Consider the following 25772-nt stretch of genomic DNA (forward strand, 5'->3'; position numbering starts at 1 on the left):
AGAGGTTTTAGCCTTAATAAAGCAAAATTTCTACTAATACACACATGTGGTAGGACTTGCTCTGTTATATTGTATGCCATTGATATATTCAATTCTGTAATTTGATAAAAGAATTTTGCAACAGCTCATTCTACTTTCTATCTGAGTATTGTCACTTTATTATGGACTTGGAACCTCTTTAGTAGTTGTGTACATTGTATTTGTTTTGCTACAAGGAGTATAACTGAATTTTGCCCTTCCAATTTTGGTTTCTTTGAACTGTTCTTGAGCTATTGATCCTAAAGTGAATGATGGAACATAGTAAAAACAAATTTTAATACAGACAAATGCTATAACAAAAATGAAGTGAAAATATATTTACTAAGACTAAGACTGAAAGCGTCACATTAAGTGTTACCCAATGCAGAACTATTTTATGGGACTTTTGTAGAAATTACAATTAATTTTGGGAAATGCACATGAGGAAACCACCTAGTAGGTCTTTGGAGACCACCTTTTGATGAAGCATTGTTCTAACTCCTTTCATACTAAGTAATCAGGGCTGATGATTTTATGCTGAGAATAGGAGCTATAGCTATTCCTTTTTTTTAAAATTAAGATATCATTGATATACAATCTTACAAAGATTTCACAAGAAAAACAATGTGGTTATTACATTCACCCTTATTATTGAGTCCCCCCCCAGTACCCCATTGCAGTCATTGTTCATCAGTGTAGTAAGATGCCACAGAGCCCTCTTTGTCGTCTCTCAGCTACACTGTCTTCCCTGTGACCCCACACATAACATATATACCAGTCATGGATACCCCACAATCCCTTTCTCCATCCCTCCCGATCTGCCCTCCCTTTGGTAACCACTAGTCCTTTTTTGGAGTCTGTGAGTCTGCTGCTATTTTGTTCCTTCAGTTTTGCTTCACTGTTATACTCCACATATGGAGTATTTGGTATTTGTCTTTCACTGCCTGATTATTTCACTGAACATTACCCTCTAGCTCCATCCATGTTGTTGCAAACAGTAGGATTTGTTTGTTTCTTATGGCTGAATAGTATTCCATTAAGTATATATACCACATCTTTATTCATGCATCTGCTGATGGACACTTAGGTTGCTTCCGTATCTCGACTATTGTAAATAGTGCTGTGATAAACATAGGGGTGCCTATGTCTTTTTGACTCTGAGAAGTTGTTTTCTTTGGGTCTGTTCCTAGGAGTGTAGCTGTTTCTTTAGTTGCAAAGAAACAGGTTTTATAAATTACTATTGGTCAAAAATTACTGAGTGCTTTTTATATGTGAAGTGCTGTGCAAGATACTTTTCTGTATTTGCTATTTTATTTAATTCTTAGACTAACGGCATGGTGAATATTACTGTTGTTCACAAATCAGGAACTGAAGGTCAGAGAGGAAGTTATCCAAGGTTGTACAGTTGAAGTTCTACTACAAAATGTAGGCGAAACCTTATTATGAAAAGGAACTCTTAGTATTTCAATAATAAAATCTGTGGATCTGGTCAAATATTAATGAATCTTGTAATACTAGATTAAAGAGAACGGTAGAATGAAAGTGAAATACTTGGTGACTATTTTGTAAAATTAGACCTTATTTAACCATTCAGAGTTAGAAAAAGTAACATTTATATACTGGATAATTTTATCTGAGATGACTGCTTTACTGAATTTGCAGTTTATATTTTGGAGCTTGTATTTTTAGGTCCAAATACAGTAATCTGTTTTTTTTGGAGAGGGAATGTTAGTAACAATGTACATTTTATTGAAATTACACACTTTTAATTTTAGGTACATTTTTTTCTTCAGAATGTTTTCTGTGATGATTACCAGCTATTTGTGAAATATATTGACGGCTTGTTGGGAAATGTTTTAAAAGAGACGAATTCCTTGAGCAAGACTGGAATCAGTTTTTTCTGTGGTTGTGTTAGCCACACAAGTCATTTTTCTATATTAAGTATGTATTGTGATTTTTAAAAATTGCCCTGCATTAGTGGACATGTAAATAAATCTGGCCTATCATAAATAAACTTGTTTCGTAGAAGCATACTAAGCATTTACAAATGTATTCTGTTTGTAGTTAGATGAAGTATTAAGAATGTAAATTTGTGGTTAAATACTAATGAATGTAGACATATTAAGAAGACATACTAAAAAAAAATAGAACAGATAGCTTAGCTCTAACCTGACTCCTTCCTTCTTTGGACTATACAAAGTGTCCTGAATGATAGAACTTTTTTAGTTTATTAAGGTATCATTGATATACAATCTTATAAAGGTTTCACATGAACAACCTTGTGGTTATTACTTTCACCTATTTTGTCAAGTTCCCCCACCACCCCATTGCAGTCACTGTCCATCAGCATAGTAAGATGCTATAGAGTCACTACTTGTCTTCTCTGTGCTATACTGTCTTTCCCATGTCCCCGCTACATTATGTGTGCTAATCATAATGCCCATTAATCCCCTTCTCTCTCCCTCCCCACCTCACCAAATCCCCGAACCCCATCCCTGTGGAAAAAGTTAGTCCCTTCTTGGAGTCTGTATGTCTGCCATTTTGTTTCTTCAGGTTTGCTTGATTGTAATACTCCACAAGTGAGTGAAACCATTTGGTACTTATTTTCTCCACCTGGCTTATTTAAATGAGTGTAATACCCTCCAGCTCCATCCATGTTGTTGCAAATGGTAGGATTTATTTCCTTCTTAGGGCTGAATAATATTCCATTGTGTATATGTGCCACCTCTTCTTGATCCATTCATCTACTGATGGACACTAAGCTAGCTTCCATATCTTGGCTATTGTAAATAGTGCTGTGATAAACATAGGGGTGCCTATGTCTTTATGAATCTGGGCTCTTGTTTTCCTTCGGTGAATTCCTGGGTGTGGAATTCCTGGGTCAAATGACTTTTCTATTTGCTTTTTACAGTGGTTGAACTAATTTACATTCCCATCAGTAGTATAGGAGGGTTTCCCTTTCTCAACATCCTTGCTAACATTTGTTGTTCCTTGTCTTTTAGATGTTGGCCATTCTGGTGTGAGGTGATATCTCATTGTGATTTAAATTTGCATTTTCCTTATAATTAGGGATGTGGAGCCTCTTTTCATGTACCTGTTGGCCATGTGAATTTCTTCTTTGTGGAACTGTCTGTTCAGATCCTCTGCCCATTTTTAAATTGGATTATTTGCTTTTTGTTTGTTGAGGTGCGTGAGCTCTTTATATATTTTGGATGTCAATCCCTTATCAGATATGTCATTTATGAATGTGTTCTCCCATACTGTAGGGTGTCTTTTTTGTTCTACTGATGGTGTCCTCTGCTGTACAGAAGGTTTTTAGTTTGATATAGTCTTAGTTGTTTATTTTTGCTTTTGTTCCCTTGCCCGGGGAGATATGTTCATGAAGAAGTTGCTCATGTTTATGTCCAAGATATTTTTGCCTGTGTTTCTTTCTAAGAGTTTTATGGTTTCATGACTTTCATTCAGGTCTTTGATACATTTTGAATTTACTTTTGTGTATGGGGTTAGACAGTGATCCAATTTCATTCTGTTACATGTAGCTGTCCAGTTTTGCCAACAGCAGCTATTGAAGAGGCTGTCATTTCCCCACTGTATATCCATAGCCCCTTTATCATATATTAATTGACCATATATGTTTGGTTTAATATCTGGTCTCTCTATTCTGTGCCACTGGTCTGTGGGCCTGTTCTTGTGCCAGTACCAAGTTCTCTTGATTACTGTGGCTTTGTAGTAGAGCTTGAAGTTGAGAAGCCAGATGCCCCCTGCTTTATTCTTCCTTCTCAGGATTGCTTGGCTGTTTGGGGTGTTTTGTGGTTCCAAATGAATTTTAGAACTATTTGTACAGTTTGTTGAAGAATGGTGTTGGTAATTTGATAGGGATTGCATTGAATCTGTAGATTGCTTTAGGCAGGAAGGTCATTTTGACAATATTAATACTTCCTAGCCAAGAGCATGGGATGAGTTTCCATTTTTTAATTTCCTCTTTAATTTCTCTTAAGAGTATCTTGTAGTTTTCAGGGTATAGGTCTTTCACTTCCTTGGTTAGGTTTATTCCTAGGTAATTTACTCTTTTTTGATGCAATTGTGAATGGAATTGTTTTTCTGATTTCTCTTTCTGGTAGTTCATCGTTAGTGTATAGGAAAGCAACAGATTTCTGTATATTTATTTTGTATCCTGCAACTTTTCTGAATTCAGATATTAGTCCTAGTAGTTTTGGAGTGGATTCTTTAGGGTTTGTTATGTACAATATCATGTAATCTGCAAACAGTGACAGTTTGACTTCTTCCTTACCAATCTGGATGCCTTTTATTTCTTTGTGTTGTCTGATTGTTGTGGCTAGGATCTCCAGTACTATGTTGAATAAATGCAGGGAGAGTGGGCATCCTCGTTTTGTTTCTGATGTTAGGGTAAAAGCTTTCAGCTTCTCGCTGTTCAGTGTAATGTTGGCTGTTGGTTTGTCATATGTGGCCTTTATTATGTTGAGGTACTTGCCCTCTATATCCATTTTGTTGAGAGTTTTTATCATGAATAGATGTTGAATTTTGTTGAATGCTTTTTCAGCATCTATGGAGATGATCATGTGCTTTCTGTCCTTCTTTTTGTTGATGTGGTGGATGATGTTGATGGATTTTTGAATGTTGTTCCATCCTTGCATCCCTGGGATGAATCCCACTTGATCATGGTGTATGATTTTCTTGATGTATCTTTGAGTTCTGTTTGCTAATATTTTGTTCAGTGTTTTTGCATCTATGTTCATCAGGAATATTGGTCTGTAATTTTCTTTTTTTGTGGTGCCTTTGCCTGGTTTTGGTGTTAGGGTGATGATGCTAGCTTCATAGAATGAGTTTGGAAGTATTCCCTCCTCTTCTATTTTTTGGAAAATTTTAAGGAGAATGGATATTATGTCTTCTCTAAATGTCTGATAAAATTCAGCAGTGAATCTGTCAGGGCCAGAATTTTGTTCTTGGGTAGTTTTTTGATTACCAATTCAATTTCATTGCTGGTAATTGGTATGTTCAATTTTCTATTTTTTTCCTTTGTCAGTCTTTGAAGGTTGTATTTTTCTAGAAAGTTGTCTATTTCTTCTAGGTTATCCAGTTTGTTAGCATATAGATTTTCATAGTATTCTCTAATAAGTCTTCGTGTTTCTGTTGTGATTTTTCCTATCTCATTTCTGATTCTGTTTATGTGTGTAGATTCTCTTTTTCTCTTAATGAGTCTGGCTAGGGGTTTATCTATTTTCTTTATTTTCTCAACCAGCTGTTGGTTTCATTGATTTTTTTCTATTGTTTTATTCTTCTCAATTTTATTTATTTCTTCTCTGATATTTATTTAATGTCCCTCCTTCTGCTGTCTTTGGGCCTCATTTGTTTTTCTTTTTCCATTTTCAATAATTGTGATTTTAGACTATTCATTTGGGATTGTTCTTCCTTCTTCAAATAGGCCTGTATTGCTATATACTTTCCTATTAGAACTGCCTTCGCTGCATCCCACAGATTTTGCAGTGTTGAGTTGTTGTTTTCATTTGTCTCCATTTATTGCTTGATTTCTATTTTTTAATTGGTCATTGATCCATTGGTTATTTAGGAGCATGTTGTTAAGCCTCCATGTGTTCGTGGGCTTGTTTTCTTTGCATAATTTATTTCTAGTTTCATACCCTTGTGGTCTGAGAAGCTTGTTGGTACAATTTCAATTCTTCTGAATTTACTGAGGTTATTTTTGTGTCCTAGAATGTGATCTATTCTAAAAAATGTTCCATGTTCCCTTGAGAATGTGTATCCTGGCACTTTGAGGTGGAGTGTTCTCTAGATGTCTTAGGTCCATCTGTTCTAATGTGTTGTTTAAGACCTCTGTCTCTTTACTTATTTTCTGTCTGGTTGATCTGTCCTTTGGAGTGAATGGTGTGTTGAAGTCTCCTAAAATGTATGCATTGCATTCTATTTCCCCCTTTATTCTCTTAGTATTTGTTTCACATTTGCAGGTGCTCCTATGTTGGTTGCATAGATATTTGTATTGGTTATATCCTCTTGTTGGACCCCTCTATCATTATGTAGTGTCCGTGTCTCTTGTTACTTTGTTGTGAAGTCTATTTAGGGTGATACATGTACTGCAACTGCTGCTTTTTTCTCCCTGTTATTTGCATCAAGTATCTTTTTCAATCCCTTCTCTTTTAGTCTGTGTGTATGTCTTTGGGTTTGAAGTGAGTCTCTTGTAGGCAGCTTATAATGGGTCTTGTTTTTTATCCATTCTGTAGCTGTATGTAGTTTGATTGGTGCATTCAGTCCATTTACATTTAGGGTGATTATTGATAGATATGTACTTACTGCCATTACATGCTTTAGATTCATTCTTGCCAGAGGTCCAAGGGCAGTTTCTTTATTGTGTAACAGTGTAACTTAACTTTCTTTTTATGCTCTTTCAAACCGAATATAAAGGTACTTTTGTGTTTTCCTCCTCCAGTCTTTATGTATTAGGTGTCATTATGTACTGTTTATCCCTTGACTGACTTCTTGGGTACTTGATTTAATTTTGCATGTGATTAGCAATTATTTTGTCTACTTCCTTTAATGTGTTTTTTTTCCCCTCTGGTGCCTTATATTTAGTCATAGGAGCACTTCCATCTATAGCAGTCTCTTGAAAATACACTATAGAGATGGTTTGTGAGAGGTAAATTCTCTCAACTTTTGCTTATCTGGAAATTGTTTAATCCCTGCTTGAAATTTAAATGATAATCTTTCCAAGTAGAGTATTCTTTGATCAAGGCACTTCTGTTTTATTGGAATAACTATATCATGCCAACGCCCTCTCTCTTGTAATGTTTCTGTTGAGAAGTCTAATGATAGCCTGAGGGGTTTTCCTTTGTATGTGATGTTTTTTCTCTGTCTGGCTGCTTTCAGTACTCTGTCCTTGTCCTTGATCTTTGCTATTTTAATTATATATATGTTGGTGTTGTCTTCCTTGGGTCCCTTGTGTTGAGAAATGTGTGCACTTCCATGACCTGAGAGACTATTTCCTCCTCCAGATTGGGGAAATTTTCAGCAATTATGTCCTCAAAGAGAGTTTCTATCCCCTTTACTCTCTCTTCTTCTTCTGGTTCCCCTATAATGCAAATATTAATTCTGTTTTGATTGGTCACCCTGTTTTCTTAATATTATTTCATTCCTAGAGATCCTTTTTTCTCTCTGTGCCTCAGCTTCTTTGTATTCCTGTTCTCTAATTTCTATTCCATTTACTGTCTCTCTTGCCTCATCTAATGTGCTGTTATATGCCTCCATTGTATGTTTCATTTCAGATACTGTATTTTTCAAAGTTTTATCTCTTTCTTAAAATTCTGACTGAATTCTTGAATATTTTTCTGTAGCCCTGTGAGCATGTTTATGATATTTATTTTGAAATCTTAATCAGGAAGATTGTTGATTTCAGTTTCACTTATCCCCCTTTCTGGTGTTTGAGGGATTTTCATTTGTGCCACATTCTTTTGCCTTTTCATATTACTAATGATTCCTATGGAATAATAACTTTGTATAGGTCACGCCCTCTGGTGCCCACAAGCTGTACTCTCTGGACCTGTACAGCCCCTGGAGTGATGGCGGAGTTCACAGGCACGTGGTTGCATTGCCTGCTGGAAGGAAAGAGCTCTTTCCTGCTTCCCGGCTGCTGTGCCTGCCTGCACTGCCAGGGCCAGTGGTTCTGGGGCTCAGGGTGGAGCCTCTATGCTATGCCCTTGTAGGTGCTGTAGGTGGGGCTGCCTTCTGTCTGGCTTTGGGTGATGGCAGGGATAGCAGGTTTGTAGACCTGTGTCAGCTGGGAGGAACAAGCAGCAGGTTGCGTATTGCAGTGGGGCCCTCTTGGTGCTGCGCTGCTAGCTAGTGTAATGGAGTGTGTGAAGCTGCTGAAAGTTCTCAACCTGCTGCTGGGCTGAGTATGCTGGGACCATGTTGTCCACTTGTCCTTTCTCTTGAGCAGCAAGCTCTGTTTAATCCTTGCCCATTTAGTAGCCCTCTTGCTGTTGAACTGTCTTTCATAGTGCCCGCCTTTCTTTTGTCCTAGAGTGCCTGGTTGTGGGTCCCTGTTCTCCACAAGCAGCTGGTATCTCAGTCTCTCTTGAGTATTCTGATTGTCTTTGCTTTTGAACCCCAGTAGTTGCCAGAGCACCATGTATTGTGGGTTCTTGCTACCGGAGCAGATCTCCAGGATTGGGTATTTAGTAGTCCTAGGCTTCTACCCTTTCCCTGCTCCATTTCTTTTCCTCCTGGCTGTTACCTGGGTTGGAGGGAGGACTTGGGTTCCACTGGATCATGGCTTTGCTGTTTTTCTCTTTTTCCGTGAGATCTCTTTTCCCCAGATGGAAACCGTCTGTTGTATTCTTCTTTCTGGGCACTCTTTCAGAATTAGTTTGTATTTGTTGTATTTTCGTGTTATATATGTGCTTTTGGGAGGACATTTATGCCTCACTTCTCATGCCTCTATCTTGGCATACAATTTTTCATAGTATTGTTTAATAATTCTTTGTATTTCTGTGGGTGTCTATTGTGATGTTTTCATTATTTCTTCATTTCTGATTTTGTTTATGTGTGTACACTCTCTTTTTTGAAAAGTCTGGCTAGAGATTTATTTTATTTTCTCAAAGAACCAGCTACTGTTTCATTGATTTTTTTTTCCCTATTGTTTTATTCTTTATTTCATTTATTTCTGGTGCTGCCTTTATTATGTCCCTACTTGTAATAACTTTGGGCTTCAGTTGTTCTTCTCTTTCTAGTTTCATTAATTATGACTGTAGACTGTTTATTTGGGATTGTTCTTGCTTTTTGAAGTAGTTCTGTATTGTTATGTACTTCCCTTGTAGAACTGCTTTTGTGCATCCCAGAGGTTTTTTGCTGTTGTGTTTTGGTTTCATTTGTCTCTGTGGATTGCCTGATTTGTGTTTTAATTTGGGGATTGTTCCATTTATTATTTAGAAGGATGTTGTTTAGCTTCCATTTGTTTGTAGGCTTTTTTGTTTTCTTTTGTGATTAGTTTCATCCTATTTTGTTCTGAGAAGCTGCCTAATAACATTTAAGTCTTTTTTTGAATTTTTTGAGGTTCTTTTTGTTGCCTAGTATGTGACCTATTCTGGAAAACATTCTATGTACACTTGAGAAGAATGTGTATCCTGCTGCTTTTGGGTGGAATGTTCTGTAGATATTTGTTAGGTCCATTTGTTGTATGTTTTTCAGCGTCTCTGTCTTCTTCTTTTGTGTCTGGTGGATCTACCCACATTTATTGATGTGAGTGGTGTTTTAAAGTCTCCTAAGATGAGTGCGTTGCATTCTATTATCCCCTTTAATTCTGTTATTATTCGTTTTATATATTTAGGTACTCCTATATTGGGTGCATAGATATTTATAATAGTTATATCCCCTTGCTGGACTGACCCCTTTATCTTTATGTTACGTCCTTTTCTCTTGTCACTTTTTGTGTTTTGAAATCAATTTTGTCTGATGTAAGTATTGCTAGTCTTGCTTTTTTCTTCTAATGTTTGCTTGAAATATGTTTTTCCATCCCTTCACTTTTAGTCTGTGTATGTCTTTGGGTCTGAAATGAGTTTCTTGTAGGTACATATGGATGGGTCTTGTTTTATCCCTTCTGCCACTCTATGTCTTTTGAGTGGTGCATTCAGTCCATTTACCTTTTAGTTGATTATTGAAGGATACATACTTATTGCCATTTTATTGTTTTCTGTTTGTATAGCTCCTCTCCGTTCCTTTTTTCTTCTCTTGTTTGATGGATTTCTTCAGTGTTGTAATTGGATTTCTCTTTCCTTTTTCCTTTCTTTCTTTTGCATGTATTTACTATAGGCTTTAGTGTTGTGGTTACCAAAGGTTCAAGGATAGCTTCCTTAGTATATAACAGTCAGTTTAAAATTTCTGATTACTCTTATTTCAAACACAATCTAAATGTACTTTTTTCCCATCTTTTTTCATCCACAATATATGTACTAGATGTTGTATTATTCACTTTTTGTGTATCCCTTGGCTGATATTCTGTATAGCTGATTTTCCTTCTTTTGTTTTGTTTAAATTTTGTACTTGCTTAGTAATTAATTGGTCTACTACCTTTAGTATGGGTTTATTTTCACTGGTGCAAGCTATTTAGCCTTAGGAACCTTGTCATCTACAGTAATCTATTTAACATATCTTGTAAGCCTGGATTGGTAGTATTGAATTCCTTCGACTTTTGTGTATCTGGAGATTGTTTAATCACTGCTTCAAATTTAAATAATTTTGCCAGGTAGAGGATTCTTGTTTGGAGGTCCTTCTGTTTCATTACATTAAATATATAATAACACTGCCTTTTGGCCTGTGATGTTTCTGTTGAGAAGTCAGCTGATAGCCTGATGGGATTTCCTTTACAAATAATCTTTTTCCTCTCTCTGGCTGCTTTCAACATACCCTCCTTATCCTTGATGTTTGCCATTTTAATTATTAAATCTCTTGGTGTTGTCTTCCCAGGGTTCCTTTTGTTAGCAGCCCTCTGTGCTTCCATTACCTGAGGGTCCATTTCATTGCTCAGTTGGGGAAGTTTTCAAGAATTATTTCCTCAAAGAGCTTTTCTGTTCCTTTGGCAGACTGTTTATTTCTTGGAGTAGGTACTGAAAGACTACAATGAAGTCTATATAGATTTTTCCTGACAGATATGACTTAAATTACATTTTTAATTAGCCAGTACTGTAATTCTTCTACTAGTGACTTCCATAGAATTTTGTTCATTTAGCCAAAAGAAGTATTTATTGAGAGCTTAGTGTGTGTCAGAAGCTACAGATAAAGGGCTGGAAATAATAGGATGTTGAGGAATTACTGGTAAGCAACAAGCTTCAAGATATTGAGCTCTTGCTTTGACCTGGGTATGCCCTGGTGGTTGAGTGCAAAGAGGAGTATTAGGGAAGGATTCCAAGACTCTAGAAGAGTAACAATTTTGCAGGAGATGTGTAGGTGAGGCCCTCCTAGGGGTGGTGGAATGATATGTTTAAGGTAAGAGGCAGGAGGGAGTATAGGGATATGCTGGCAGGTGTCAGTGGTTCATCATGGCTCTTGTAAGCTTAGCATATGTGAGAGTGTTAACAGTAGATCTGGAGAGTAAGGATGGTAGGGGCCCATGAATTCGTGCTTATATTTCATTTAGTTATAATTGCTTCATCAGGTCTTAAATCTGCTGTCATGTTTTTTCCTTTAGTACCCCAGAAGTTTAGAATTTTGTATATGGGGAGGTGATGCTGTAATCAGTCTCTTTGAGAAGATTTCTACTCTTTGAGAAGGGTCCAGGAAACCTCACCATTTCCAGTTGTCTGGTAAGAGTGAGATCTCAGTTTTTGTTTTTGTTGTTTTGGTTTCATGCTGCCTTTTTACTGTTGTTATTCATTAGGTAATATAATTTTAGTTCCGGGAGTCTTGCCAAAACTTATGCTGAAGAAATGGGCGTGTACAGGTTTATCATGATTGTAATTCTGTGGCAGATTGCTAATACTTCTCAATTTTAAATGCTATCTTTTGTTTTCCTTCTCTTAACATTTTTGACAACATCTGATTCACATGTAGTACTTGCTCTGATGTGTTTAGAAGCTGGCTTTCCCCTCTGTCTTTGCATGTGTTATTTGAATATAAGTAAAACAACATTCTTAACAATTTGATGTAGCATGTTTCCATTCAGGAAATACTTCTTGAATGCCTAATAGTTGGAAGATTGAGAAGCTTCATCACCGAAGACAGTCTACAAAAGTTGTTTTGAAGTGATTTGCTGAAAGCAATCCCAGGACCAGTGACTATTAATGATGTCTGTAGTAACTTCGTGTGGTTTTGTTCATGTCTATGAAAGTTTATCAGTTGAGGGTTCCTAAGTATAGTGACTTCTCCATACATTGTGGTGAGAGATAGTACTTTAAAAAGCTTGGTGCAAGCTGTCAAATTGCTTACAGTCGACATAATTATTGTTTATTATGGCGTTAAATGTCTCAGATTTTTTTCTGTAGTTTTTACATAGAGTGTGGCGTAGAGCTTTAATAGCTCATCCTTTGGAGCTAGACCCAGGTTCAAATCCCAGGACTGCCACTTGTTAGCCATGAGATCTCAACCTCTCTAAGCCTCAAGTACTTCCTCAAAGAGTAGTAATATTATGACAGGGTGGTAGTAAGGAATAACATGTAGTAATGAATGTAAGGAACTTAATAGAATACTGACATGTAGTAAGTACTCACCTTTAGCTATTATTAATTCTATTATTCTATGATTAAAAAAATTCTAAGAATAGGAATAATGTTTTGTCTTGAATTCATTAAACAGTTGCTTAATAGGTACGATGTTAATCATTTTGGGGTAACAAATGTAATTGAAAATACATAACTCACAGATGAAAAGAACTTAATGATTTTTAAATAAAAATCCAGTCATCCATTCGTCAGTCAATTTTTGTCACTGTGCTCTAAGGTAGTTACTGTTTTCAGCATTTCACAGATAAGGGAACTTACACAGGGAGAAGATAAATGATTTGCCCAATATCTCTCAGCTAATAAGGGATGGATCCCAGTCTTACAGCCAAGCTATTAGGCTCTGAGACCAGCAATCTTTAATCACTGCAGTGTTCTGCCTACAGAAACAAGGCTGGCATATCCAAAAGGTTCAGGAGCTGTAGTGTCAGTGTGATGGATCCAGATTATAATAGATTTAAGAGTTAGGGGGAGGTGTCAGTAAAGTCTAGACTGTTTAGGGAAGGAGGATAGCTGTCATATACTAGAACCTACAATGTGTCAGGCTCTCACACATTAGCTGCTTCAATCTTCACAGTGATCTCAAGAGGTACATTTTATTATTATTCCCCTTTTAAGTTAATGAACTCTCAGGAAATTAACTGAATTACAGAAATTCACACAGCTGGTAAATGGTGTAAATGGGATTTAACAAAACCTTTTTATTATGGAAAATTGCAAACATGCATAAAAGCAGATGAGTAATACAGTGTACTTATCACCCAGCTTTAGCAAGTACCAACATTTTGCTTCTCTTTCTTCCATTTAAACAAAGATACTTGTTTATTCATTTAAGAAAAGTATTTCTCTTTTAAAAACAGCTTTATTGAAGTATAATTGAGATAAACTGCACATACTTAAAATATACAATTTGATACATTTTGACATGTACGGACCCTTGAAACCATCACCACAGTCAACATAAGGAGAACATATCTGTTACTCCCAAGAGTATCCTTGTGTCCCTCTCCAATCACTCTTCCATCTCTGTCCTTGCTCCCTTCCTCACACCAGGTAACCACTGATCTGTCACTGTAGACTAGTTTACATTTTCTAGAATTTTATACAAATGGAACCATACAGTATGTACTCTTTTTCTTAGGCTGTTTTCCCTCAGCACAACTATCTTGAGATTCATCTGTATTGCTGGGTGTGTCAGTAGTGCTTTTTTTTTTTTTTCCCTTTGCAGTATTCCATTATATGAATATACCACAATTTAAAAAAAATCCATTCACCTATTGATGGACATTTGAATTGTTTCCAAAATTTGGCTAGTGTAAAAATGGTTTGGTACAGTTGTGTACAAGGTTTGTGTGCATACATGCCTCCATTTCTTTTTGATATATAGTAGTAAGGAGTGAGATAACTGGATATGGTAGTATACATGTTAAACTGCCAAACTGTTTCCCAAAGTTAGTTGTACTATTTAAGGTTCCCATTAACAGTGTATGAGAGTTTACTTCCTCTGCATCCTTGGCAATATGTGGTATAATTGATCTTTTTAATTTTAGCCCTTGTAGTAGGAGACAGGACTGGTATCTCATTGTGGTTTTAAATTGTATTGACTAATGATATTGGGCCCTTTGCTCTCCATATATATATATTTTTATTTTGATATCATTAATGTACAATTACTTGAACAACATTATGGTTAGTAGACTCCCCCAATTATCAAGTCCCCCCCACATACACCATTACAGTCACTGTCCATCAGCATAGTAAGATGCTATAGAATCATTACTTGTCTTCTCTGTATATACTGCCTTTCCCGTGGCACCCCACCCCCACGTTATGTGTACTAATCATAGTGCCCCATTTTGCCCCTTATCCCTCCCTTCCCACCCATCCTCCTCAGTCCCTTTCCCCTTGGTAACTGTTAGTCCATTCTTGGGTTCTGTGAGTCTGCTGCTGCTTTGTTCCTTCAGTTTTTGCTTTGTTCTTATACTCCACAGGTAAGTGAAATAAATCATTTGATACTTGTCTTTCTCTGCCTGGCTTATTTCACTGAACATAATACCCTCTAGCTCCATCCATGTTGTTGCAAATGGTAGGATTTGTTTTCTTCTTATGGCTGAATAATATTCCCTTGTGTATATGTACCACTTCTTCTTTATCCATTCATCTGCTAATGGACACGTAGGTTGCCGCCATTTCTTGGCTGTTGTAAATGGTGCTGCGATAAACATAGGGGTGCATATGTCTCTTTCAAACTGGGCTGCTGCATTCTTAGGGTAAATTCCTAGGAGTGGAATTCCTGGGTTAATTGGTATTTCTATTTTGAGTTTTTTGAGAAACCTCCATACTGCTTTCCACAATGATTGAACTAGTTTACATTCCCACCAGCAGTGTAGGAGGGTTCCCCTTTCTCCGCATCCTCGCCAGCATTTGTTGTTGTTTGTCTTTTGGGTGTTGGGCATCCTAACTGGTGTGAGGTGATATCTCATTGTGGTTTTAATTTACATTTCTCTGATGATTAGAGATGTGGAGCATCTGTTCATGTGCCTGTTGGCCATCTCAATTTCTTCTTTGGAGAAGTGTCTGTTCGCTCCTCCACCCATTTTTTAATTGGATTATTTGCTTTCTGTTTGTTGAGGTGCATGCTCTCCATATATTTTTGATGAAGTGTCTGTTCAAATCTTTTGCCAGTTATTAAAAATGGAGTATTTTTCTTATTATTTTATGTTGAATTCTTTATGCATTCTGGATACAAGTCCTTATATGATATTCAAACATTTTCTCCCTGTCTGTTGTCTGTCAGTGTCTTCCTAAGAGCAGTTTTCAGTTTTAATGATGTTCAGTTTATCAATTTTTATTTTATTAATTGTGTTTATTGCATTACATCTAAGAAGTCTTTGCCTAATCCAAGATTGCAAGATTTTCTCCAGTATTTTCTTCTAGAGTTTTATAGTTTGGGGGTTTACATGTAAGTCTGTGACTCATTTTGAATTTTCATTTTTGGTGTGAGATACTGATTGAGTTTAATTTTTTTTAGTAGATAGTTGTCCAGTTATTTCAGCACCACACACACACACACACACACACACAATTTTTCCAATGATAACCAAAGTATTTTTTAAATAATTTACTTCTGCTGGCTTACGCTTGCTTAATTCAATTGTCTGTTGGTTACAAGATTGGGTATAGTGAAATCCAAGGACTAATTAAGGATTGGTAGGCTTTATCATATTTTAGTATAAAATTTGAGTAATTAATTACCTATCTCACTAAGTTTTACTTACTGATTTCTAGGGCCCCATGGTTATAAATGTGCTTCAGTTTCATAATGCCTCCTGCTATGGCAGACATCCTTGACATCTGGGCAGTGGATTCACAGATAGCATCTGATGGCTCCATACCTGTGGATTTCCTTTTGCCCACTGGGATTTATATCCAGCTGGAGGTACCTCGGGAAGCTACCATTTCTTATATTAAACAGGTAGGTTAATAGGTAGAATTCAAGTAAGGTTACTTACTACCTCACTTAGGGAAAATGTTCTATTATAGAAAATGTTATTAATGTAAATCATATTGTAAATTTGAGAGAAGTTTAACCTTTAGGTTAAATATTTTAGATAGCAATCAAATTAATGTTTATATTTTAAATATTTTAATGTTTTGATATATGTATTATCTTGTGGACATATCAAGCATACTCATTTCCATTTAAATTTTTTAATCTGCATGTGATACCTGAATTAAGAAAAATTGGCTCATGTTGGCTGCTTTGAAATGTTTTGCTCAGGTTATTAAAAGGCATTTGACATTGTCAAAGTTTTATTTGAGTAAAAAATCTTTGTAATTACTATCTTTGAGTCTGTCACACTTTTTTTTTCCATGTGATTTTGGTTTGTTATTCTCCCTTTTCCTTCCCTTTCTCTCCCCCTTCCCCACTCCCCATCTCTACTACTTTTAATGGTCATCTCTAGGGAAAGATAAAAATTTTCTATTGTTCACTAGATTTTTTTTCCTCATAGTAGCGAATGGTATGTACTTATTTGGAAGTAAATTCTTTTGCATATTAAGGCTGTTTGTTTTGTGGGATTCTTTTTTTAAGTCAGTTGGTGATTGCCATTGATTTGTGAAGAATGCAACATTTAAAGTGAAGTTATTTTTCTAAACTTTGTCTTTAATATTTTTCTTATAGCTGAACCCAGTAAAGACATCAGTGGTTACAATGTTTTTAGGAAGTATTTATGACAAACCTTTTTAAAGTTCTTGACTTTGGATACCTTCATAACTCTTTTCCAACCTTCTTTGATCAGGGAGATAGGAGAATTTGAAAACTGCATGATCTCTGAAGTAAAAAAAGAGAATTGTCTAGGCATTCCACAGATGCAGAGAATACATGTTTTTATAGTCACCAGTAACTGGTATGGGCCACTGTGGCTATACCTGAAGCTTAATTAACCATTCATATCCTCCTCCTCCTCTTAAAAAAAAGTTGTTGTTAAATACGCGAAATATAAAATACACCGTTAGAGTCATTTTTAGGTGCACAATTCCAGGTATTAAATACATTCACAGTGTTGTCCAGACAGCAGACTATCATTTCCATTACTTTTCATTATCCCCAATACATACTCTGTACTCATTAAATAATAAACTTCTCCCAGTCCCTGGTAATCTCTCTTCTAGATTCTGTCTCTGTAAATGTCTATTATAGCTACCTCATGTAAGTGGAATCATACAGTAGTTCTCCTTTTCTGTTTGGCTTATTTCACTTAGCACAATATTTTCAGAGTTCATCATGTTGTAACATGTATCCAAATTTCATTATTTACTTTTTGAGATTGAATAATATTTGGACATACCACATTTTGTTTTATTTGCTCATCTTTTGATCAACACTTTGGTTGTATCTGTCTTTTGGCTGTTGTGAATAATGCTGCTATGAACATGGGTGTACAAATACCTGGTTGAATTGCTACATTCCATTTTTGGGGTATATACCTGGAAGTGGGATTGTTGGATCATGTTATAACTCTATTCTAATTTTTTAAGGAGCTGCCAAACCATTTTCTGCAATGGCTGCACCATTTTATATATCTACCAGCAATGCACAAAGGTTCTAGTTTCTTCCTATCATGGCTAACACTTGTTATTTTCCTGTTTTTTGGGAAAATGACCAATCTTATGGCTGTGAAGCAGTATCTCATTGTAGTTTTTATTTGTATTTCCCTAATGACTAACGATGTCAAGCATCTTTTCATGTTTTTATTGGCCATTTGTAGAATTGTTTATTGACCATTTCCCATTTTTGAATTTTTTTGTTGGTATTGTTGAGTTATAGGAGTTCTTTTTATATTTTGGATGTTTATCTCTTATCAAATACATAATTTACGAATATTTTCTCTCATTATGTGGGTTGCCTTTTCACTCTTATGATAGTGTCCTTTGATATACAAAACTTTTAATTTTGAAGAAATCCAACTTTGCCCGTTTTTCTTCTGTTGTATGGCACTGCATTTTCCTGTATATAACTTAATCTAAAGGTTAGTCATGATTTTTACCTCTGGTCTGTTATCATTACCTCCTGGCTTTTGTACTGGCTGCAGTTAGAATTTATAATCCCACTTTGCATTTGTATGGTGACCTTCTTTTCTTTGATCTCATCCAGAAGAAGGTGGAGGGGGGGTGATGATGATAATGATGATGACAGATTGACTCTCATTATCTTGACACAGCAATGTTAGTTAATGAAATACTTCTGGCAAATAGAAAAGAATGCAGAACAAAAATAAGGGGTGTTGATACATACTTTACATTTTCTATTTTTTTCTGATTAGAAGTTAATTCATTTCTCAAGAAGGTTAAATAGGGAAGTTTTTATTGAGTCTCACTCTTCATAGATGTTCACTTTAATTTTGTTTTATATAGATGCATTTTTGTTGCTGTTACATTACTTACAAAAGGGTTAATACCATACATATTCTTTTGCAATTGCTATTTAAAAAGAAAAAACTTTAATAGATCTTGGATAGCTTTCCTTGTTGTAACCATGTGTTTGTATTTTATTTTCACAGTCCTGTAATAGTCTATACTTGATTTAACTGATCCCTTACTGCTAAACATTGGCTTGTCCTCAGTTTTAGAGTTTTACAAACACTGCTGTAGTAAGCATCCTTGTAGATATATCTTTGTACCCTTGATTAGATGTTTCCATTCCAGAAAATGTCTCGTATTTTTCCCTGCAGATGTTATGGAAGGAAGTTCACAATTACCCAATGTTTAACCTCCTTATGGAAATTGACTCCTATATGTTTGCATGTGTGAATCAAACTGCTGTATATGAGGAGCTTGAAGATGAAACAAGGAGGCTCTGTGATGTCAGACCTTTTCTTCCAGTTCTCAAATTAGTGACAAGAAGTTGTGACCCAGGGGAAAAATTAGACTCAAAAATTGGAGTCCTTATAGGAAAAGGTAATTTAAAAAATCTTAGTGTTAATTCTTAATGTGTTTATTGCTGTATGTAGAAACATGTAGTAAGGATGACCTAAGGTACTGCTTTAAAAAATGTGGTCCATGGACCAGTGCTGGTCTGTAAATAGTTATCAGTCTGAGATAAGGTAAGTATAGGAATTGAGAGTAAATGTTTAGAAGTTCCTCTAGCAATGTGATACTGCAGAATACCTGAGGGCTTATGTTTTGCATATCTTTTTTTCTTTCCAGTGATTTACTTTACAAAAGTATTGTTTTTTGGCAGTTTGAGAAGAAAAAAGTTGAACCTTTGCCTCGGATAGTTTGAGAACTCCTTTTCTAAGAGATATTTCTTTAGTTTCTTTTGAACTGCCCCTATAGTGTGCACATAATTTATACAGAACTCTCTATATGAACCAAGACTTTAAGCTGATTGATATGTTGCTATAAGTAACCCATATTATTGACAAATTTTACTCTATAATTCAAGTTATCTTTAAGTAGAAATTATTTTTGCAGTGAGATACTGCCTCTACATTGTTTTTTCCAAATTAATGCCAGGGAGAATTGTGAATAACAAGAGAACCATGGAGGAATCTATTTTGCTGAGTAATCTTAGGTGTCTCAGGGCTAATGGTTTATCAATATACCACCTTAGACAAGACATTAACTTGAATTAGGTCTTACAAGGGGTTACTGAGGAGGAGACTTTTCAAAAACCAAAAAATGCATGGGAGGATGTTGGATCTGGATTGGCTACCTATATTGATCAAATTCATTATTAAAGGATAATATACTAGCATTCCCTTTAAGATAGTGTTCTTTTTACTTGACCAATAGTAGTAATTCAAACTAGCTGATGATTACATTGTGGGACTGAGCTCTTTGTCCTGACTACTTAGAACCCTTGTTGATTTACTAAATGACACCCTGGTATTTAAAAATGTTTATTTACTTCAGAGGATATTTAGTTTGCTTTTGGCAATAATTTTTTACCCATTAAATAGGTTTATAATTATATACTACCATACAGTTTTTTCTTCTGTATCAGTGTCCTTAGTAGAAAACATTTCTATTGTATTTTTAAGAGCTTCAGAGATTTTTTAAAAATAGATTTTTAATTCTCTTAGAAATTTTTCCTTTGTTTGAATTGAAGAATATATATATGGAAAAATAGAAAGAATAAACAATCACCATAGTTTTATCCAGGACAAAAATACCCCATTAATATTTTGATACAGTTCTTTTGAAGAGGGTGTGCATGTGTGTCTGAAAATATATAGCTTTTGCGTATTTTTATGCTGGTGCTAGGAAGCTGACAGAAACCATGCTGACTGTTAGGGCTGCTAAAGTATTTAATAATTCAAAAGGATAGCACCGCAGAGAAAGCTTTTGTTAGGATATAGGTATCTTTTTCAGATTTACCATTTTTTCAAAACTTAGATCCCTGAACTCTCTTTCTGGTCTTGATCTCCAGAACATAGATTCATTAGCCACTGTTTTGTTTTTTTTGGGGGTGTTAATTTTTAAAAATTAATTAATTAATTTTGCGGTCATTAATCTACAATTACATGAAGAATATTATGTTTACTAGGGTCCCCCCCTTCACCAAATCCCCCCCACAAACCCCATTACAGTACTGTCCATCAGCATAGTAAGATGCTGTAGAATCACTACTTGTCTTCTCTGTGTTGCACAGCCCTCCCCATGCTCCCCCCCATTATACATGCTAATCGTAATGTCCCCTTTCTTTTTCCCCACCCTTATCCCTCCTTTCCCTCCCTTTCTCCCCAGTCCCTTTCACTTTGGTAGCTGTTAGTCCATTCTTGAGTTCTGTGATTCTGCTGCTGTTTTGTTCTTTCAGTCTTTCTTTGTTCCTATAGTCTGGGATTGAGGTCAGTCTCTTGTGAGCAGCATAGAGATGGGTCTTGCTTTTTTATCCATTCTGTTATTCTGTGTGTTTTGATTGGTGCATTCAGTCCATTTACATTTAGGGTGATTATTGAAAGATATGTACTTATTGCCACTGCAGGCTTTAGATTCGTGGTTGCCAAAGGTTCAAGGTTAGCTTCTTTAGTATCTTACTGTCTAACTTAACTCACTTATTGAGCTATTTTAGACACTGTCTGGTCATTCTTTATTTTTCTCCCTTCTTATTCCTCCTCCTCCATTCTTTATATGTTGGTTGTTTTATTCTGTGCTCTTTTGTGCTTCCTTTAACTGCTTTTGTGGGTAGTTGATTTTATTTTTTGCCTTTAGTTAGTATTTGGTTGGTCTGCTTTCTTTGCTGTGATTTTATTTTCTCTGGTGACATCTGTTTAGTTTTAGAAGTGCTCCCATCTAGAGCAGTCCCTCTAAAATACCCTGTAGAGGTGGTTTGTGGGAGGCAAATTCCCTCAACTTTTGTTTGTCTGGGAATTGTTTAATCCCTCTTTCATATTTAAACGATAGTCGTGCTGGATACAGTACTCTTGGTTCAAGGCGCTTCTCTTTCATTGCATTAAATATATCGTGCCATTCTCTTCTGGCCTGTAAGGTTTCTGTTGAGAAGTCTGATGATAGCCTGTTGGGTTTTCCTTTGTAGGTGACCTTTTTCCTCTGTCTAGCTGCCTTTAAAACTCTGTCCTTGTTCTTGATCTTTGCCATTTTAATTATTATGTGTCTTGGTGTTGTCCTCCTTGGGTCCTTTCTTTTGGGAGTTCTGTACACTTCCGTGGTCTGATCAATTATTTCCTCCCCCAGTTTGAGGAAGTTTTCAGCAATTATATCTTCAAATACTCTTTCTATTCCTTTTTCTCTCTCTTCTTCTTCTGGTACCCCTATAATGCAGATATTGTTCCTTTTGGATTGGTCACACAGTTCTCTTAATATTGTTTCATTCCTGAAGATCCTTTTATCTCTCTCTCTGCATCAGCTTCTATGTGTTCCTGTTCTTTAGTTTCTATTCCATCAATGGCCTCTTGCATCTTATCCATTCTGCTTATAAATCCTTCCAGAGTTTTTTTCACTTCTGTAATCTCATTCCGGACGTCTGTAATCTCCCTCCGGACTTCATCCCTTAGCTCTTGCATATTTCTCTGCATCTCCATCAGCGTGGTTATGAGCTTTATTTTTAATTCGTTTTCAGGAAGACTGGTTAGGTCTGTCTCCTTCTCAGGGTTTGCCTCTGTGATCTTGGTCTGTATCAATTTCTTCTGCCTTTTCATGGTGATTGATATATTTGTGGGGAGCTGTCACGTGTGTTGGGTAAGAGAAAGTCCCTTCTTGCCAGTTTATGGCCTTCCTCTCCTGGGAGACCAGCGGCCTCTAGTGGCTTGTGCTGGGCAGCTGCATGCAGACAGGGCTTCTGATCTTGCCGGGCTGCTATGGAGTTTATTTAGTTCTGCTGTTGCTGTGGGCGTGGCCTGCCTCAGGCTGCTGCTCCAATATGGCAGAGCCACGTCAGAGGGGGAACTGGCGGGAGGCTGTTTATTGCAGTGAGGGGCCTCCAAGCTGTGCTGCGGGGGTTCAGGCACCCAGAGCTCCCTGAGGTTCGCAGCTGCTGGGCTAAGTGTCCCAGGGCGCTTCCGTCCAGCTGTGGGGTCTCTGTCCCTTTAAGACTTTCAAAAAGCACTCGCTTTTCTTTGTCCCGGTTGCGCCAGCTGTGGAGACCCGCTCACACGTCTTACTGTCCTGTTTCCCTAGTTTCCAGCACCCCACGCATGCACTGTGTCTGCGCTCTGGTGTGGATGGCTAGGGCTGGGTGATTAGCAGTCCTGGGCTCCCTCTCCCTTCCCACTCCGACTCCTCTGCTCCCGCCCGAAGCTGGGGTGTGGGGTGCTTGGGTCCCGCCGGGCCGGGGCTTGTATCTTACCCCCTTCACAAGGCACTGGGTTCTCGCAGGTGTGGATGTGGTCTGGATGTTGTCCTATGTCTTCTGGTCTCTCTTTTAGGATTAGTTGTATTTGTTGTATTTTCAAAAATGTATTTGGTTTTGGGAGATTTCCGCTGCTCTACTCACGCCACCATCTTGGTTCTCTCCCCTTGCCACTGTTATCTTTACCTAAGTTTGCCAGATTTAGCAAATAAAAAAAAGGGAGATCCAAGTATTGTATGGGATATACTTATCCTAAAAATCATTGATTATTTATCTAAAATTTAAATAGAAACTGGGCATGCTGTTTTATTTGGTAATGCTAACGTTACTCTACCATAGCAGAAGGACCAAACATATATGTTAGAATTGAATTTCTCTCTCTGTAAACAATGCACCATATTTCATTCAGTGTCATAAAGCTTGTTGTACAAAATTCTTATTCATGCAGTGTGCCCTGTAGTTTGAATGATCAGGATATAAGGAGTATTTTATTACATTAAATTAAGCAGTTTATGAGCTTTTTAGTATTTATAAATTGTACTTCAGATCTTCAGCATGTCTGGAAAAGCTGGTGTTTTGATCATATACACAAATTCAAATATTAGTATTCTGTCAGGAAGTTTAGTAAGTCGTTTAATATTTTAGGATGAATTTTCACTTTCAATACCTAACAGATCAATTTTTACAGTTGCTAATTTGTATGTAATGACTATAACTGGTGCTTGGTGAGGTCATGCCTCCTGGGAAAACAATAAACAATTATTTCAATTTAACGTCAGGAACAAATTTGCTGCCTCCTCCTCCCCAAAGAAAACAATAGAACCTTTACAAGACATAACTGCCTTGCTGGTTCTAAAAATATCTTTTCCTGAAAGATAATGTGCTAATCACTTTTTTCCATGTTTATTTTAAATAATTATTCACAGAGCTGCTGGTTGGGTTCTGACTAATCTGTAGTGAAGGTACTTGTCATCTCTGCATTAATTTCTACAAACACCCTGTAATTAGTAAATCTGGATCAGATAATTTTGTCAGCAACCTGAAAAAGTATTTGATAACTCCTTGTTTTCTGACCTATGTAAAGCTGTGGTGTGTCTTAAAGTGAAGGAAATACATAATTTAGTGTGAAGAAAATCTTCACCCAGTACTTTTTTAATATCAGAAAATTAATATTTGTAAGTAAATAGTGGTCTTACCTTAAAATTAAAGACTTGCTATCAAATTTTCTTACTAGAAGATATACAGGAAACTAGGCTTAAAATTAAATTATTTAGCCTAACTTCTTATTTTTGGCAAAGTTTCTGTTTTTAAGAGCTGTTGTAGTGGTACCTAAATTCAGACTTCATCATTTTCTTAAAAAGCAGATTCTCAGAAGATTGGGATTCAGTAAATCTTGGATGAATTAAAGAACTCTCTACTTTCCAATTGATTCTAACAGTTACATTAACAGAGTCCCTTATTTATATTTTTAAAAATTACCTAAAGAGTAGCAATTGCAGTTCAGTAGTATCTGTTGAATGTTTATACTTGGAGTATTTATAACAGCAAACTTGGTGATGTGGTTTTTGTCTACTTGGAGATAGTAAACACACATTGTAATACAATGTTTAAACTGCTGTAAATCAAGGAGCGTCACTTGACTCACTTGGGTGAATCAAGGATGGCCATTTAGAGGAACCACAGCTACACTGAGCTTTCAGTGCGGATTAGGAGTTGAGCAGGTAAAAGGAATTGAAAATAACATGTGAAGGATGGGATAAAAGGAATAAAAGATTGATTATGGTTTGTTTATGGTAGTAGCAAGGGCAAGCAAAAAGACTAGAAAGGGAACCAGCTTCAGAGCATGCAGAGCAATCCAGGCCTTATAAAAAGTATGGGCTTATTCCTAAAAACAGTTGGGAAGCTATTGAAGGGATTTAAATAGGGGAGTAACATGATCTGATTGGCATTTTAGAAAGACTATTTAAATGGAAGAATGGAGAATGATTGAAGGGATTAAGACAGAATAGAGAAATTAGTGAACATCTCAAGTGGCAATCCAAGTGAGGGATGATGATTGCCAAGATTAAGTTAATGGCTACAGGAACTAGCAGTAGAGTTGAGAGACATTTACAAAGTGGATTAGATGTGACTTTCAGTGCATAAGATAGTTTGATTTTGTTAGATGTATATATAATTAGGTATGTATTTTCCTTTCCTTACCTGTAATATCTATTAGCTGTGACTAGAAAGAGTTTGAACAGTGCTGGGGAAGAAACTGTAAAGATGCTTTAGCTAGTCTTAAATTATAGTTCATTCATACATATTTCAAGTAATGTATTTTTAGTCCAGATCTAAAATTTCAAAAACATCCTACTGTACCCTCAAGATTACTTTTGCTACATTATGCAACTTAAATATTTAAATTTTTCTGTATTTAACGGCACAAATTAATTGTAATTTTTGAAGTAATAACTAATTGTTTTAATATATAAAAGGACAGTACAGATGAATCCTCTGTCTAGATAACCCTTTCTGAGATGCATATATTCGGATAATGTAGATTTAAATGATACAGTATTGATTGGCTTTGTGGAATAAAAACAGCTTGCATCACTGTGGTCTCCTCTCCAACACTATGAAATGCTATTAATATTGTCATCTCAAGTATCTTTCTAAAACAAAAAATCACACATATTCTATAGTCTTCCTTTCTAATTTGCTTAAAAGGAGTCCTGGCAGACCCGTCTGTTCCTGCTTTTTAAATTTAATATACTTGAGGCTTTTAATATAACATGGATTTTTTTTTAATGTTTCTTTAGACTTTTTTTCTGGTATCATTAATCTACAATTACATGAGCGACATTATGGTTACTAGACTCCCACCATCAAGTACCCACCACATACTCCATTACAGTCACTGTCCATCAGCATAGTTAGACTTTATTTTTTAACATCAAATTAATCATTTTTTTACTAAGGTGTCATTGATATACAGTCTTATGAAGGTTTCACAAGAAAAACAATGTGGTTATTACATTCACCCTTATTATCGAGTCTCCCCCATACCCCATTGCAGCCACTGTCCATCAGTGTAGTAAGATGCCACAGAGTCTCTATTTGTCTTCTCTGAGCTACACTGTCTTCCCTGTGACCCCACACGCACCATGTGTACCAATCATGATACCCCACAATCCCCTTCTCCCTCCCTTCCCACTCGCTTT

At 36.3% G+C, this 25772-nt stretch overlaps 1 protein-coding gene across 11 annotated transcripts in view; it reads left to right on the forward strand.

Moving 5' to 3' along the window:
• Nucleotides 1-25772, forward strand: part of PIK3CB (phosphatidylinositol-4,5-bisphosphate 3-kinase catalytic subunit beta) — a 265299-nt gene that overhangs the window by 67909 nt on the left and 171618 nt on the right. For 5 of the 11 annotated variants that reach the window (XM_036877281.2, XM_057498687.1, XM_057498730.1 and 2 more), the window contains 2 exons: nucleotides 15546-15732; nucleotides 18491-18716. The exons of 3 other annotated variants lie outside the window; for them this stretch is intronic. In XM_036877281.2, coding sequence (XP_036733176.1) covers nucleotides 15562-15732; nucleotides 18491-18716 — 397 coding nt within the window. In that variant the 5' untranslated portion in view covers nucleotides 15546-15561. Of the gene's footprint in view, nucleotides 1-1345; nucleotides 1444-1943; nucleotides 1960-11230; nucleotides 11346-15545; nucleotides 15733-18490; nucleotides 18717-25772 lie in introns of those variants that run through there. 3 more of the 11 variants (XM_057498708.1, XM_057498696.1, XM_036877280.2) reach the window with 3 other exon arrangements.

This window comes from Manis pentadactyla, chromosome 1 (assembly GCF_030020395.1).
Source record: "Manis pentadactyla isolate mManPen7 chromosome 1, mManPen7.hap1, whole genome shotgun sequence".
Lineage (NCBI taxonomy): Eukaryota > Metazoa > Chordata > Mammalia > Pholidota > Manidae > Manis > Manis pentadactyla.